This window comes from Leuresthes tenuis, unplaced genomic scaffold (assembly GCF_036924035.1).
Source record: "Leuresthes tenuis unplaced genomic scaffold, fLeuTen1.0.hap1 SCAF_20, whole genome shotgun sequence".
NCBI lineage: Eukaryota > Metazoa > Chordata > Actinopteri > Atheriniformes > Atherinopsidae > Leuresthes > Leuresthes tenuis.
This window is the reverse complement of record NW_027325374.1, coordinates 5,522,703-5,539,217: the sequence shown is the minus strand read 5'-3', so window position 1 is coordinate 5,539,217 and position 16,515 is coordinate 5,522,703. Positions and strand designations below refer to the sequence as shown.

General features: G+C 40.7%; 2 protein-coding genes across 2 annotated transcripts in view; both read left to right on the top strand.

The window, feature by feature from the left end:
• Positions 1–2,584: 2,584 nt before the first annotated feature.
• On the top strand, positions 2,585–11,321 carry tap2t (transporter associated with antigen processing, subunit type t, teleost specific). Its single transcript, XM_072373603.1, has 11 exons — positions 2,585–3,158; positions 3,256–3,370; positions 3,481–3,611; positions 5,041–5,246; positions 5,866–6,063; positions 6,631–6,759; positions 6,842–7,030; positions 7,143–7,316; positions 8,938–9,097; positions 9,567–9,703; positions 10,830–11,321. The coding sequence occupies exons 1-11, from the start codon at positions 2,603–2,605 to the stop codon at positions 11,004–11,006; spliced, it is 2,172 nt and encodes a 723-aa protein (XP_072229704.1). The 5' UTR covers positions 2,585–2,602; the 3' UTR covers positions 11,007–11,321.
• A 1,219-nt stretch (positions 11,322–12,540) lies between these two features.
• The window catches only part of acsf2 (acyl-CoA synthetase family member 2), a 31,592-nt gene continuing 27,617 nt past the window's right edge, over positions 12,541–16,515 (top strand). The window contains exons 1-2 of the mRNA XM_072372816.1: positions 12,541–12,720; positions 15,630–15,825. Coding sequence (XP_072228917.1) covers positions 12,602–12,720; positions 15,630–15,825 — 315 coding nt within the window. The 5' untranslated portion in view covers positions 12,541–12,601. The remainder of the gene's footprint in view (positions 12,721–15,629; positions 15,826–16,515) is intronic.

Here is a 16,515-nt window from a genome sequence, read left to right as displayed (position 1 = left end):
AAATACTGTCTGTTTAAATCTTCAATAGAACATTCATTTGAGTTTTATATAGATATATATAAATGTGCAGCACTTGTTTCAACATGTTTTCATTACGTTTGGTACCAGGACCTGCAGTCCGCCCAAAAGCTCTAACAAATTCCTGATTAGTTGGTGTAAAAAGCCCACATCCAACTTTTTACAAAGTAAAAGTGATAAAAAAAAAAAAAAACAACTCCTGGAATCATGGGACAATAAAGATGTGTAGGCACCGGGAGATATCATGACTAATAACTGCATGGGTCTGAGGTTGTTTGACTTTTCTAACAGAAAACTGTACGACACAGAATGTGATACAAACAAGGGAAAACTAAGCTATCACCACAATAAAGATGGAAAATTACAAGAATAAAATGTAAATTATGGTTTTATTTTTAGACAATACAAAAGGACAAAAGTCATGAAATCCATTTGCCATTTTTCAATTTAGAATTTCTAAACATCAGAGGGACTGTGGATTAAGTCAAATCAGTCATAACGTTACCCTTGATTTAAGGATTTTTTGGGGGGAAAACACTGAAGTATAAATAACTGAATCCGTGTTCAGTTTAAGGTATCATGCTTTTCTGTTTGGGATAACGCAATGCAAAATTCTGGGCAACAGAGGAGCATCTATTCAGGAAATAAGTTAAAAAGTTGAAACTAAAGTCAGAAAATACCTTTTTGACTGGAAAGAAAAGATTGCTAAGGTCCGGAAGAGAAAACAGACCATGAAAGGCAAACTTTCAATTAAAAGAAGAAGAAGTGTTGAGCAGTGTTGCTGTTATATGTTTTGATTTAGGGAAACTAGTGTAGGAAAACACTATAATTATGGGCCTTTAGATTTAGCCAATTTTGTTGCCCATAATCATGACTTATTTTAAAAAGGAAAGCTCACAGGCTTTAGAAAATTTGGTGCCATCATTTTTGAACAAATCCACATCACCAATCGGGCAAAGACGGCAGATTCTCAGGGTCCAAAACTTTTGTAGGCTGACCTACAAATAAATAATGGAGGCTTATTGTAAACTGGTCAATGAAATATGAAGTGTAATATCAACTCTGGCTGATAAAGAAACTATATGTTAAAATTACTATCAAGACCTACAACTTTGCATTTATCTTGAGATCGAATTTCTTAATTTTTAGAATACAAACTAAAGAAAATTTGACTGTTATATTATAGAATCACAACTAATGACTGCCATTATCAACAGATCTGTCAATTATCATATTGTATGATATAGATAATTTGATTGCATAAAATGTCAGAACGCCTAGAAGAGACTTAGACTAGAAGCACAAGAGAGTATGTCAAAAACAAACAAACGTTTTTGTAATTTTGGCTTAGAAAATGACTTAAATGGTTAGCAGACTATAACTGGTTGGTTTTTCTGCTTTAGTTTACTGTTTGGGTGCAAAGGGTCCAGGAAAGGATGATTGAACATGACTCAGCAGGGAATTTAGAAAGAATTTGTGGCACCGAAATGGATCTTTGCATTGTTAGGCATACTTAAAATATACGTAAATGCAGCATATTAAAAAAAGACTGTTAAAATGGTGAGAATAATTCTAATTTATTATTGTCCCCAATTTTTATGCCATAATTCAAAAGAATTGCCGGAAAAGAAAATCTATCATCGTTCAAATTGATGTAGACTGCCGCCATCTTGTGACCTGTGTGTGAAACGACAGGCAGCCGGTACTTTATCCTTCGCTGAGTCTCAAAAACTAACTCATAAACGTTGAATTGTGCTGTGGAAAAATTAAATAAATAAAAATCAAATGAAATGAGGAGAAAGTTTAATAAGCTGTCTGTTGTTTTTCTTTCACCGACAAACATCGACCAATGGTAAAAAAAAGATGCAGAAAATAAAAGTGAAACTGAAAGTGAAATACCTACACGTAGCTGTCAGTTAGCTAGCAGTAGGGAACAACAAGGTAAGTCATCCAAACTGGGTTTTAGAACATCTGGGTTCATAAGTCGTTCACTGTGTCATAGGTTTTAACAGCTAAATATTCAACAGCATTCACGATGGCGGTGACTAAGTTGTTGTATCTACGTAACGTTCAAGTCATTAACCTGCTAAAACTAGCCTGCTAAAGTGCTGCTAAACAACTACATGCTCTTTAATGTAACGTTGTTTAGACACGAGGGTAGCTAAAAACGACCAGTGCCAGTGTTACAGATGTTTGTGACGTTATGATTCCATGCAAACAGTTTGTGAAGCAAACGTAACTTTATTAAAACTGCAAAGGTTGCCTCTTTACCTTTTAACTGCAAGCTCAGGAACATTTAACTTTTAAACATTTAACTTCACAGATATGAGGATGTGAAGCCATTCAAACATTCTAGATGAGTAACTAATGTAAAGATTTGAAGAATTTTTGGAATAGCAAATTGATTTTTAATATAAATACTTGTTGGTTCTTCTATGAATGAATCGTGAGATTTCCCTAAGGGCGACCTATGTGTGACTTTACTGGAAACACTGGAATAAGGCAGCAGTTTGGTTGAGAAGTTGTTCCACAGAGCAGGAGGAGTGGATGGGGGTCTTACAGTTGTTATTCTAACACAGCTGTAATGTTTGTGGTTCCAGGATCAGATCCAACCTCTTACAGTCTGATCGTCCACCGAAGGAAGATGATACTTTGTGGATTAATCATCATTCTTCTCGATGTGGCTCTTTGTTTGGCCTTGTGGACTGGGCTGCTGCTGCTGCAGTGCTCCACCTGTGGTGGGCTGGCAGGACTGTGGGCCTTTGGGGCTGTAAAGTGGGTCTTCCTCCATTTTTTCACACATGTACTGACTGCTGGAAAGCCACAAGCTGTGCTTCATAGGTTCGTGGCACTCCTCTGCCTTCTTCATCCAGTGTTTGAAACCGGACTTACCCTTACGGCTCCTCCCACAGAGCCGTACACAGGGCCATCTCCCGACCTCAGCATGCTGATTTTGGGTGTCGTGTCCTCATCACTTGCTTGTGTAGTTTGGGAAAAGGTCCTCTGTGGGGATGGACGGATGACAGAGAGCAGCAGCAAACAGAATACTAAGCAGCTGCTCATGAGGATGCTGACATACTTCAAACCAGACTCACTCTACCTGTTTGCAGCTTTCAGTTTCCTCATCCTTGGAGTCGTCTGTGGGTTTGACATGCAAACATTTCACATTGCTTCTCCTGTAAGCATACAAAAATCCAGTAAAGTTCTACCTTAATATGTCATTTATTTCCCCTACAGGTGATACTTACATCCCCTTGTATCAGGGGAAAGTTATCGATATACTCAGCGGTCAATCACTTCAAACCAGCCTCGGTTCTGCACTTGGGTGGCTGGTTCTTTGTTCCCTTGGAAGGTAATCAAACAAAACAGCTGTACTTATGTTATATGTTTGGTCTGATTGTGTTAAAGTGTTCAGTCTCTTTTTTAAACGAATAAGTAAACTGTAATGGTTCTTCTGAACAGTGCTGTGTTTTCTGGCATGAGAGGAGGCGTGTTCATGTGCACCTTGGCCAGACTGAACAAGAGACTGAAGCATCTGCTGTTTCACAGCCTCCTGCAGCAGGAGGTGCACTTCTTTGAGGAGAACAAACCAGGTGAGTCAGTTGAAATGTTTAACAAGTGCTGTACTTCACAAGATCAGGAAATTCATTTTTTGTCACCCTTATCTGTACAGGATACTCGTTTTTTTGCATAATTGTTAAACACTAGGACTATGTATGAAGTATGAAGATGAACCAAAACAAACCGTCCCCTGTTTTAACACCATGGATGTTATTGGATTAGCACGCAGACTCCTGCATTGAGTATAAAGTGTAATCTACCTGTGGAAGGCCCATTTCTACTAAATGAAATCCTGTTTTGCTGCAGATCCTATATAGAATCAGTGTAAGACTTCTGTGTTGATGTCAGAGAGAAAACCTCAGAGGGGGTCAACACCAGTGCTATGTTGGTGGCGTGTTTAGTTGATAGAGTCTAAACTCTTGTTCGATGGTCTGGAAATCATTTGGATTTTACAAGTAGAAAGGGACATTTAACATCTGTAGAGCATCGATTAAATACGACAGATCTGAACACTCCTGGTGAGACTTCATGGATGTTGATCAAGCTTGTTTGCCCGGGGAGATCAAACGTCAATGCAGTAATTATTGCCTGATTTCTTACTCAAGATTTACAAATTTAAAAAGTGGTTGACAATGCTGGAGAACCAAAAATACATCGATTCATTGCTTTGATAGAAGCTAACCAATGCCACAGTTTTGAAAAATAGTAGTAGTAGGAAGTACACTGACCCTTGTTATTCATGTTCCTGGGCTGGAACTGATCTGGAGCACCTGGGGGCGGAGATGCCGCAGTTCTCAAGTTGGGTTTTCAGCCCGGTTCCACATCGTTTTGCTTCACGGTGCCCAAAAACATTTTGCCATTACAAATGTGTCGCAGACAGATGTAGAAGTAATAAGTGTCAGTCAGTAAAGACTGATGTTAATCACCCTACACTGTTGCTTCATATTTTTGGTGGCTTCTGGAAGTGTCTTTGTCAGCCTGTTCGAGGTGTCAGTAGTTTAATATGCGCGGGGGCACATTTGCCTTGTTTTTTCGCAGAAGGATTACATCCCACAACTGTAAGGGGGGCCCCAAAAGCCAAAAAATGCCAGATTCTCTAGTGTTATTGTAAAGAATATTAAGAAATGTACCAGGCTGCACTGAATTAAACTGAATCATTCTGTAAAATTTGTATCATCCCTATATCCTACCCGCCTGCAGTGATGTTTCTCTCATTAAGCCACCAGCGCATGAACAAAGTCCAGCGCTGATTAGCTGTTTCAGACAGTGTTGCACAGGCTTCCTTAAAGTTTTGTTGTCAACACATTGTTCTTATTAAAAGTTATTGATCCAAAGTGTTGTTTTTTTCACTGAAATACTCCATAAGTAGCCGTTCATCATAAGTATTCCTTAAAAGTCTGCAACAAATATTAAGACTCTGCAGAGATTTAACCTCTGATTACTCTTGGTGCTTTTTCTTAGGGCGACTTTCCTCCCGCCTGCACAGTGACGTCGACAGGATGGGACGCACCGTAGCGCTGAACGCTAACGCAGCGGTTCGCAGCACGGTCAAAACCGTCCTCATGCTCAGAGTGATGTTAGGGCTGTCCTGGGAGCTCACTCTGCTCACCTGCTTAGAGATGCCAGTCCTGGCCATCATACAAAACAAGTACATCTCGTTGTCCAAGGTAGGTGTGATGAGAAGGATCCTGCACTGGGTTATGTTGTGCTGCCGAGAGAAGAATCTCCTCAGACCACTGCTGAATGAATCATACTTTAAGTATAAGGATGGATCCACTTTTGTAAGTAGGAAGCTTCAGTAGAAGTTCAGTGTTTCCTTATTTGGTTTAAACCCTTTATAACCTACAAGTCACCCAGAGCACATTTTTACATGCTGTAGTTTGGAGCGTTTTACTTTGCTATACATCAGTACAACCCTTATATCCCAAATTTGAATAATTTGCATGTAACAAGTCCATACAAACTAAATGGATTGTTTGATAATTGATTGATTGACGCTCGTGTCGGTTTATAGAGGTTAATATAAGCAGACAGTGGTTCTGCTCTCTGTAGAACACTGTGTGAGAAACCCTTAAACTCTGAAAATCATCTATTGTCTATTGTGAAAAAAAAGGATGGTAGATCCAACAATTGTTCCAATTTTCTACTGCTTGTTATTCAGCTTCACTGGGTGAAGGATAAGAGTAAGAAAACATATATGCATCTCTATTTAAGAAGCTTAAACCTTCGTGCAATGAGTGCAGAATGAGTGTGCTGATGGTCTGAATCTTATTCTTTGTCAAACAGGAGCTGAAGGATCAGACTCAGGAATGCCACGCTCAGAACAAAGACCTGGCCTCCCAGACGATCGGCGGGATTCAAACAGTGCGCAGCTTCAAGGCAGAGAAAGATGAACTGAGGAGGTATCACGTGGCTCTGGATCAGCTGTGTGCCATCAATAGACGTTCGAGAATCTACAGCTCTGTCTTTTGCTTAATACGGAGGGTAAGGAAGCGAGCTGACTTATCTGTGCAGGGTTACGAGTCATCGAACGCAGCGCTTTCAGCTTCGTGTGACGTTGCGTGCATGGAGGCCAAATCGTTCACTTGGAAGTTAAGATTTGTGAAAATTTAGAAAAAGCATCTTTTTTAAGTAAAAATGATGAAGTATTCACTCAAAATGTTTCCATCAATTGGAATGATTACAGAAAAGATCTGAATTTCTATCCTAAACATATTCATAAAGATTTCTTTTAAACGTCTGTTTTTTAAAAGATTAAGTACGTAAATAAAGCTAATTCCTTTTCTTCTTTGTCCGGCTTGCAGCTGCCATTTTATCAGATGGTGAAAGTGAAAATGAGTCAGTATCGTAGGCCGGGTAGTAAAATGATAGACTTGGTGAAAACAACTTTGAATTAGTAGCTTAAAAAGTAAAGGTTGTTATGTTTAATTTGATATCTAGCTTTTTTTTTTGTCTCTAATGTTTTATTATTTTTAAAGGGCCTGTCTACTTTCTGTTGCTGTTTGCAGCTGCTGTTGGCTTGATTGCTTTCTTTACACCCGTTTCATGTAGGTGGTGACTTTGGGTATAAAGATAATCATGCTGATTAAGGCCCGCGGTCTCATCTCCTCCAGTCAGCTCAGCGTCGGTAGTCTGGTGTCGTTTCTCTTGTACCAGAAGCCCATGTCAAACAATCTGAAGGTGAGCTGAGTCATCGCTATTCTACGTGTTCTGAACATTGCACGATCCCTGTTGCTGATGAAGAGTGTTTTATTTATCACAGGAGATTTTGTATTGCTATGGAGAGACGATGTCCACAGTTGGAGTCATTTCCAAAGTGTTGGGCTATCTCGACAGAACACCAAAGTGTCAGAAGGAGGGAGACTTAGCTCCTGAGGGTCTGAAGGGAAGAATCGTCTTCCAAAATGTCACCTTTAGCTATCCCTCTGCTCCAGATAAACCAGCTCTGAAGGTAATGGTTTCCCAAATTAACAGTATCAGTGTGTTTAGAATGATGTAAACCTTTAATCCAGAGATGGAAAAGCCACAAATGGATCATTGCTGCTCTGATACGTCCTCTCCAGTCTGTCTCAGTGGAACTGAAGCCAGGGAAGATCACAGCCCTGGTGGGTCTCTCCGGCAGTGGAAAGACTACATGCATCAGCCTCCTAAAGAGGCTGTATGAGCCTCAAGAGGGTCAGATTCTGCTGGATGGAGAGCCGCTGCATCACTACAAACAGAAATACCTCCAACAGAAGGTACGCTCGGCTCAGACTTAATCAGATGATGCAGGGAAACTGAAGTTTTTTTAAACTTTACGTTTATTGGTACAACACTTCTCTGTATCAGACATTACAAAGTGCTTTACAGCACGACAAGACATACAGACTCAGTCAGAGTAATAAAGTGACAGAACACAGAAATGCCTGAGGTTGCCGCAATATTCACATTATATTGGACAAATTTTAATTAGAATCGGCAAAGTGAGAAAAGCTGTTCCCGTCAGAGTCAGAATCATCTGGAGCTTCTGTTCCAGCTGCTTACTGTAGCTAACATGTAGCATTCGGTCAGATGAAGAAGGGTGTAGCCTTTCTTAAGGCTGTAATTTGACGAGTGGAATCATAGCATGAAGCAAAAGCTCACGATGACATCACTAACATGCAGAAGTTTAACAGGAACTGCGCTGCTTCACTGATCTGCAAACACACAGTTTAAAACAAGCAGGCATGTTGATAATGAGGAGGCTGATTTTTTCTCCATGAGAGTCAGCCTTCAGAGTCAGGCTGCACACGTAGCTGAAGAAGATGCATGACAGTTAACACGCAGCCAGGTAACAATAATAAACCGTCTGAACATGCTGCTGCGGCCTGTTAGCTGTTTACACAGAAAAAGGAACTTCTATTGATGTATTCGTATAAACCTGCCTGTGCATCACTGTGTCCTGGCCATTTCGTCACGTCCCAGCTGCAGATGTTATGCTGTGTTGATTAAAACAAAACGAACAGAAATTAAATTATTTAAAGAACAAAACACGAAGAGCTGCTAAAAGTTTTGGTGGTGTGGGTATTACATGAGTCAGAGATGCCACGCTGCCTTATATTTGCTCCAGTCTCGCAGGAATAATGAGGCTCAGCAGTCATTCTGATACCTAAATATGTTAATTAAACTGTACATGAATGGAGAGTCGTGTACTTCACACGCCACATCGTGCTTTTTTTTTTCAGATGTAAAAAACGACGCATTCTGCAGTGAATTGTGACTTAAAATGCTCCTTATTACATATGCACCAGGCCCAAAGATCAGTGTGTCCACGGCTTTTAGGTGCAACATTCCTCGTGTGCTTGGTTTTTAAATATCGGCAGTGATTATTTTTTATAGCCGGGCACAAAGCCACAGTCAATCTGCCCCATGATGTTCATCCAGTTAACTATTCCTGATTTGTGTTTTTCAAGAATGAAGGTCTTTTTTTAGTCACTTGCACAGAAATACAGGGTTAAACATGCGGTGAGGAGAGGGGTGGGTTGGGGGGTTTGTTCATAATAAAGAGACAGAAATTAAGAAACAGTCACAGCAATAACAAGAAGGAGGAATGGAACAATTGGCATTTAAAGCATTATAGAAATAGATTAAAAGAGATAGAGGGTAGAGAGAGGGGCGCCCCTGCCTAGTATTTGGTGGCTCATTCCAGCGTAATGTGAACCACCTGGACTCAGAAACAGTTCTGGACGAGGAGGGCAGAGAAAAAAACAACGTTCCAGAGAGGAACGCTGTGCTCAACGAGCTGCAGAGAAATACAGAACAGTCATTCAACAGTTCCAGTCCTGACAGTGAGCACTGTGGTGATAGCGATGTGTGATTTCATTTGATTTGTTCATATAGATAGCCCTGGTTTCCCAGAATCCCACGCTGTTTTCTGGTTCTCTGAGGTACAACATCCAATATGGTCTTAAGGACTGCTCTGTGGAGAAAATGAAGGAAGTTGCAAAGAAGGTCAACGCGCACGACTTCATCTCTGAAATGGAGAACGGATATGACACAGGTGCAGCAGTTTGTAATACAAAAAGCTCGTCACAGATGGTCATTAGTTGCACTGAACTGAAGATCTTTCACCCCAAGAATCGTTGAAATTAGCTTTGAATGACACAAATGCAGTTACTTTTATCATTTAAGGAAGACATGGCAGAGATAAGTGTGTAATTAATGTTTTTGCTGTAGCTGTTTTACTGCTTTGCCTTGCTTTTAACTACAGCTAATAAAGCTGTAACATTGTGTGCTTTACTTTCAAACACCTTGGCAGACAGGTGGACTCTGCAGTGCACAAATTCAACTAAAACTTTAAAGCAGCAGACATAAGACTGGAAAAGTTAAGTATTAACTTCTCATGGCAGACGTGACCAGAGTAGAATCTTGTTTATAACTGCAGGTGTCTGGCAGCTGATCAAAGGTCATCATGTGTTGCAGCGATGATGCATGTGCTTTCCATGTAACTCCGTTGTTGGTCCTCACAGATATAGGAGAATGTGGAGGCAATCTTTCAGCGGGACAGAAGCAAAGCATCGCTATCATCAGAGCTCTGGTTCGAGATCCACAGGTCATCATACTGGATGAGGCTACCAGCAGCCTGGATGTTAACACACAGCATGCTGTAAGTAAAGAAGTCCGAGCCTGTTTCTGACCACACTCTGAGAAAAAATATGTAATAAGAGGCTGAAATGGGCTGATTTTCTGATCCCTATAGAAAGGAACGTATAAAACTCACATCTTCACATGTTTTAAAATGAACCAAGAATTTCTCATTTACCAGTTTTGGCCCCTCTGTTCTCACTTCTCTTCCTCTACCATGGAAGCAATACAAGTGAAGCAAACAAGGAGACAAGGTGGAGTGATGAGAAGAACCTCAGAAGAAACGCAGACTCTCTCATGTTTATTATTGTTAGATCAGGAAGTGCAGGGTGTAATGTTACGATACGATGTTAAAAGACCCAAAAGCAGACTGTAAGCTGAGGAATAATTCAGGATGTGACAGACTGATGAGCTCCTCCAAGTGGCAAACAGGTAGGTACATCCAGACAGAGACCAGAGAACGAGGAATCCAGGTAGCTGGTGGTCAGATAGGCTTCACCAGCACAGGCAAGACGTGGGTGTGATGGATGAGTAAACAGGATTCACTTCAACTTTCCTGAATGGCTCTGAGAGCAAAGCAGAGAAAGCATTTACAACAAGAAACAAGCAAGATCAAACAATCCATTATTGTCAGAATCGGCTCAACGTTACCACGTGTTCAACGATCAGGCGGTGAGTGGAGATCAGCGCGGAGAAGATGAATTGTTGGACTGAAGAGACGACGGACCGCAGAGACAGTCATGCCCACACACAGGCTGGCAGGAGGATGGAGCTCCACACTGTCAGTCACCTGTGAGGCTGAGCGGCTCGTGACATGCAAGCTCTCAATGTGGTTCTTTAATGCCTGTAACAACAGATTAATTATCAACATAGTGACACAGGATTAAATATGGCAAAGTTAAACATTTGTGTCATTGTAACTCAAGGAATTCGTTTTCCAGTAAAATTACTCCGATAGTGGCTGATATCGGTTTCCCAAGAATGTGAAATCCTGTTTATTCCTTCTCATGTTATTATAACGGTAAGAAAAGAAGATTAAACGGTAATAGAAGAAACACAGCAGACTAATCAGTCTCCAAAGAGGACAGCAGATCAACACCTATGCGGCCTATGTTTGGTGAGATGTAACCTGGTCCTTCTTTTCTTAGGTGCTGCAGGAGGTTCTGGCTCGCGGCCGGACGGTCCTGCTCGTGACTCATCAACTGAGGACTGCAGAGAGTGCAGACCACATCGTCTTCATGGAGCAGGGATCAGTCGTGGAGGAGGGAACACACCAAGAACTCATAGCCAGGAAGGAGCATTACTATCGTCTGAATAGGGAGTGAATCACTGAGGAAAGCCTGTTTTATTTCCTCACTTTTATTTGAGGGGTGCAGGTGTGTAAATATACTTTTAGTCTAGACTACCTGGTGCAAAAAGTGATGATCTGTTTATTTCATATACCGAAAACAGAGCAGTGCTGTCCCTTTACTGACGTTTTTGCAGTTAGTTAATGAATTATCTCTATTCTTTTTTACATAGTGTTGTTCTTTGGTGTATTTAAAACCTCACTTTTTAGCATTGTTTGTTTCTGACTGAAAAAGTTCTGATGTTTGGGGTTTCTTCCACTCTTTGGCATCGTGAGTCTCTCACAAAAGAGGGCTGATGTCAAAATTAAAGGCTAAGCCTGCAGATTTCCGTGTCTGTTCTAAAGCAATAGATGGCCATTTGTACACTGAAACAGTTTTCGCTTGCTGTCATCATAAAGATCGTCATGATTTAGGTAGAACATGATTGATTTCAGTGATTTTATGCAGCTTTGACTAACTGATCAAGGCAACCTTCGTAATACATCTTTACACAGATCAATGACGGTGAACTTTGACCCTTTTCAGTTCCTTATCTCTTTGATTCGTTTTAAATATGAGAAAGGAATCTGTTTGTGGCAAGGGATAAGTGTGATTGGTTATATTATATATGGGATTAAGCATGGTTATGTTCAGGTATAAAGAGTTTGAAAATGAGAAGAAGAACACAACTCTTGAGCTTGACCACACACACACTCTCAATACTGCTGGTAAAGCATGGCGCAGTACCATGAAGAAAGAGATGAACATACCAGCAGTGAACTGCAAATATCCAAGGGAGCGCATACACTGGAACAGCTTCAATGAGCAGTTGTGTGTCAGGCTACAGGAGGGGAGTGTATTAAAGGTGACCAGTTAACTGCACTAAAGCAAGGCAGGGATCAAACATTTCTCCCGCTACATATGGATGGATAACTGATCATACCGGCCACGCAAATGGGGTTCACCTGCAAAATGTCACCAACAAAAAGAAAACAACTACAAAAACACACATACAAGAGAATAAATGACAACGACAAGACGCTACTCTTTTGGGAGAACTAATTCAAAATGAGACACAAAATTATTAAAAATTACTAGATTGTGTGAATTTAGAATAGCCTATTTGAGATTTTTGTGTGACTTAATGCCCTCTGCTCCACTTTATCCAAAGATAAGCACGGGATATTTTACGAAATTACATTTATTCAGTGTCGTTAAACTTCAAGATTTTAGTGAAAAAGTTACAAATATGATCAGTATTTTTCAATCAAACTAACCAAAAAGAGCTCAGTATTAATCAGCTACACTTCACTTGCACTCAAATCCACTAATTTGTCAAGCACTTTTCTGAACCATTGAAGGGATTTGCGTATTTTAGATATGTTTAATGCGCTGTGAGCGCTTAAGCAGCTGGATAGTTCTAGCTGCGTATAGCCAAAGCTGCTCAATGAAAATAGGCGTGTCAACACGGAGGAGGAGGCTCAAGGTTCGAGTCCTAACTATGCCAACATTAGCGTGAAAAAGGAGGCGGAATCACTGAAGCAGACTGGGAGTTCGTGCGTCGGGGACGCGGTGAGTTGCAGCGTCACACGATGGTCCCCACCGTTGCGTTTCGTGGCCATTCTCTCCGGAAAAACGGTGCTCTTTCTGCGGCTTTGAAGGCTTTACGGACACCATGGGCACGTCAGCCTGGATTTCCCGCAGCCGCTCGGTGAGTAAAGTTTAGAAAAGTAAAGTCCGTCATTGTTTTCACTTAATATCAGAACCCGTGTGCAGGGATTTCTTAACTCCTGACTGACCCTTTACTAAAAACAACACGCCACCTGCAGGAAACAATAGGCTTAGGGTCCGAGAATATTATTTTTGTATTATTATTATGTAACACAGACCATGCAGGAATGTGTCCTGACATAGGACTCCAAGCCCACTCCCCTTCTTTGGAATTGCGTTATCTCTGCAAAGCTTTGGATGAAATAAACTTGATCAGTGGTGCAGTCTGATTGTTTGACAAACATTGGAAGGAGTGGGAGGGTGCAACATCAGAAGAAAAAGATATGGTGTTCGCAAACAAAACGCGTGTAAAATATATAACCTGCTACACTGTGGTTTTACATTTCTGTTGAGTAAATCTTCAGCTCATTGACCCCATTTTGCTCTGCTGCGACTTTGAGCTCAGACTGAGGGTCAGTTCATAGAGCTTTCTATGTTACAGGAACTCAGTAATGGATTTGCATGAAGTTAATACTTTAAAAAAATGTCCTCTCTTCTTTCGTTCCCAAAATAAAAATCATATCCACATAGGGCAGTTTTCACAGATCTCCATCCATAGAGAAGCACAAAACACAAACAACCCTGGTTGCTATAAACAAATCGCCACCAGATAATACTGTAAGCAAACCACTACTGCATATGAACGCTACGCTTGGCTCAAATGGGCCATGGCGCTTTTTTGTGAACTCAATAAAGTCTAAGTGGATATTATTACAGTTGATTTCCCAATAAAGCTGCTCTCATTCACATATTTTTTTGTTTCTTTTATCAGACGGCTAAATGTGTCAGAAACTGGGACTGAAATTCAGCCCAGTAAGACTACGTGTGAAGTCGTGCCACTTAAAGCCTTTGCAGACTGTCGCTCTGATTTCATAATCGCACCATGCTGAGTGACGGCTAACTGTACAGAGGATCAAAATGGTACTTACTCAAATCTTTAATGTCCAAACCGCTTGATCTGCCCCACAGCTAAATAGTTCTGTTCACAGCAACAGAGTGAACTTTACATCATTATGGTGACGTGTAAAAAGTGCTGTTGATAGGGGTTGCTGGCATGTCAGGAAAGTGGCTATTGATCGTGTGTACAGGGCCTCAAAGACTTGAGAAGAATTACCTGATAAATCAAAGGAGTGTGACATTTAGGGGTGGGGTCTTTGACGTTTGACACGTGATAGCAGGGGCAAGTGTGAGACAAGCTTCTGCAGTCTGAACCGGTCAACATACGTGATCTCAACTTGTTCAGGCAGTTAAAGGAAACTCGACTCCAACTTGCATAGCAAGCAAATACAGCTGGCTGGGGACCCATCTCCAGGAAACGGGGCCTCACATATACCCCGTGGGGCGTCAGATTCACTGTCTAAGAAAAGGATAACATGTGCCAGCTCTTATATAAGATTCAGTGAAACAGATATAGTATGGAGTACGTTCCTGTGTTTTATATGACACAACCAGTCAACTTCAGTCTTCTTTTTACTTTTGTTACTGTATGAAGGTTTGTTTAGTGAGAAACTTGGGGGACTTTATAACCCAGAACTTTTTATGTGGGATTTAGAAAGCTGATGATATTAGTAGTTTTAAACTGTTTTAATTTACTCTCAATGGTGATGAAAAGCTTTAAAACATCACTTGATTTGGGGGGAAAATGAAAGAAAAGACAGTTTAGTCTGTACAGTTTTGTGTCTTGTTTTGTCTTTACAGTCCCAACACAGCCTGAACCCTCTGAGACAAGCTTTCTGTCATTTCTTTAAGGAGTCTTCAGGAATAGTTCTCCAGGCTTCTTGAAGGACATCCCAAAGCTCTTCTTTGGATGTCGGCTGCCTTTTGTTCCGTTCTCTGTCAGGTGATCCCACACTGCTTCAATAATGTTGAGGTCCGGGCTCTGGGGAGGATTCATCCCTCCATAAGACCTGTTGCCACTGATTTTCAGTCCACTTCTTGTGTCATTTGGCACAGCTCAGCCTTTTCTCCCTGTTTCCCTTCCTTAAGAATGGCTTCTTGACAGCCACCCTTCCATGGAGCCCATTTCTGATGAGGCTTGGGCCAACAGTAGATGGATCAGCTGAAGGTCCAGATGCATCTCTCAGGTCCTGTGTCAGGTCTTTGACGCGGTCTTTCAAACTGTGTTATCTTTGGCACTTTTCATAGATGAAACTAAATAAATGGGAACAAATGATGTGTCTTTGTGACAGGCTGCTTGTAACAAAGTGCCTAAAGATACGATGTAAAGGTTCTTCTTTGCTAAGTTGTCTGTTATTTGTAAACACAACACTGGTCCATCCCTTGAGCTAGGAGCATTTTTTTTTATACTTTAATGATTCATAGGTCAGTGTTAAGTAGCCTAACAAACAAAAATGCAAGTGCTGGACTGAAAATGAGTGAAAAAGCAGAAAATGTCCAAAGAAAGACTTTCAAAGACTCTCAGAAAGTTTAGAATCTATTGCTTTCGACCAATTTAAAACCTTTTTTTTTTTCTTTGGCTGGTATGCTAACTGCTGTGAGCGCAGTTATTTTTAAACTGTTGCTGCTACTTCTGTACTTGCTGTCTTGTTTGAGTTGGCAGGAAGAAACTCAGTTTGTTGCCCTTTTAACTGATGGGAAAAGGGTCACTTTTCTCTCGATAAGCTGCCTTTATGTGCCTCTAACTGTTCATACCATGAGAAAATACGGTGTTAATGTCAGTGAGATAGTTGTAATTGCTGATAGTTCTTGACTTTACGTATAAATAAAGTTGTGTGACATGACCTGTAGAATAAAGTTAGTAATATAGGTCAGTGATGTTACAGTAGTGTAGATTTCCCAGACACATTTTGACATTTCAAAAGCATCCTTGAACTCTTGTTTCCTCTTCAGTTGCATCCATGTGGACTATCCGCCCATCGTTCCCAGTCTCACCACCAGCTACGCCCACGGCACGTCTTCCACATCGATGCTCCCCTATACAGTTGGAGAGATGCTGCAGAGGACTGTGGAGCGCTGGCCTGACAGAGAGGCCATAGCCTTTCTGGAGGGTGGAGTCCGAAAGACCTTTGCACAGTTTCAACAAGATGTGAGTCATTTCCGATAGTGTGTCGAAACTCCAGCCCAAGATGGTGGAAATCAGAGACTTAATGTTTGAAAAAAGACCCAGATATTTAAATCTTTAAGCTTTAGAAGACACTTCTTGATATTTTCCACTTTTAATCACTGTGTAACTCAAACAGAACAGCTTGGCCGACTTATAGGTCAATGCCACATTAAAGGTTTAGTCAAAGTCATGTTTCACTCACATCTGAGGTAAAATTTAACTCAGATAAAGTTTTGTGTTCCTTCAACCTCTGAGAGCCTTTAAGGCCACTTGTTAACAAGATTTGGTGACTAATCTAAAGAATATCTTCAATGTTCATGTTTAACAATGCACATTTGTCCGGTTTTAACTTCTTCAAACCTACTTTGATGATTTCATTTTGCTTTTATGTAGCTATAATCAAAACTTACTGAAAAATCTGAATCCTGATTTTTGATTTCCGACCACAGAGAAACAATTGCTTTCTGCTTTGATATCATAGTGAAAAGTGCTCTTAATGAGTCTTTTCTATTCATGTATGAGTTTTCCTTGGTGAATGGATGAGATGAGTTCTTTTCTTATGGTTTATGTTTCCTTGAAGCGCAGTTTGGCATCAAAGACAATGCAGCACTCTTTCCAGGAAGGAAAAAGAGAAATTCTAATAGTTTGTTTTCAATAAGTAGCTATGTGATT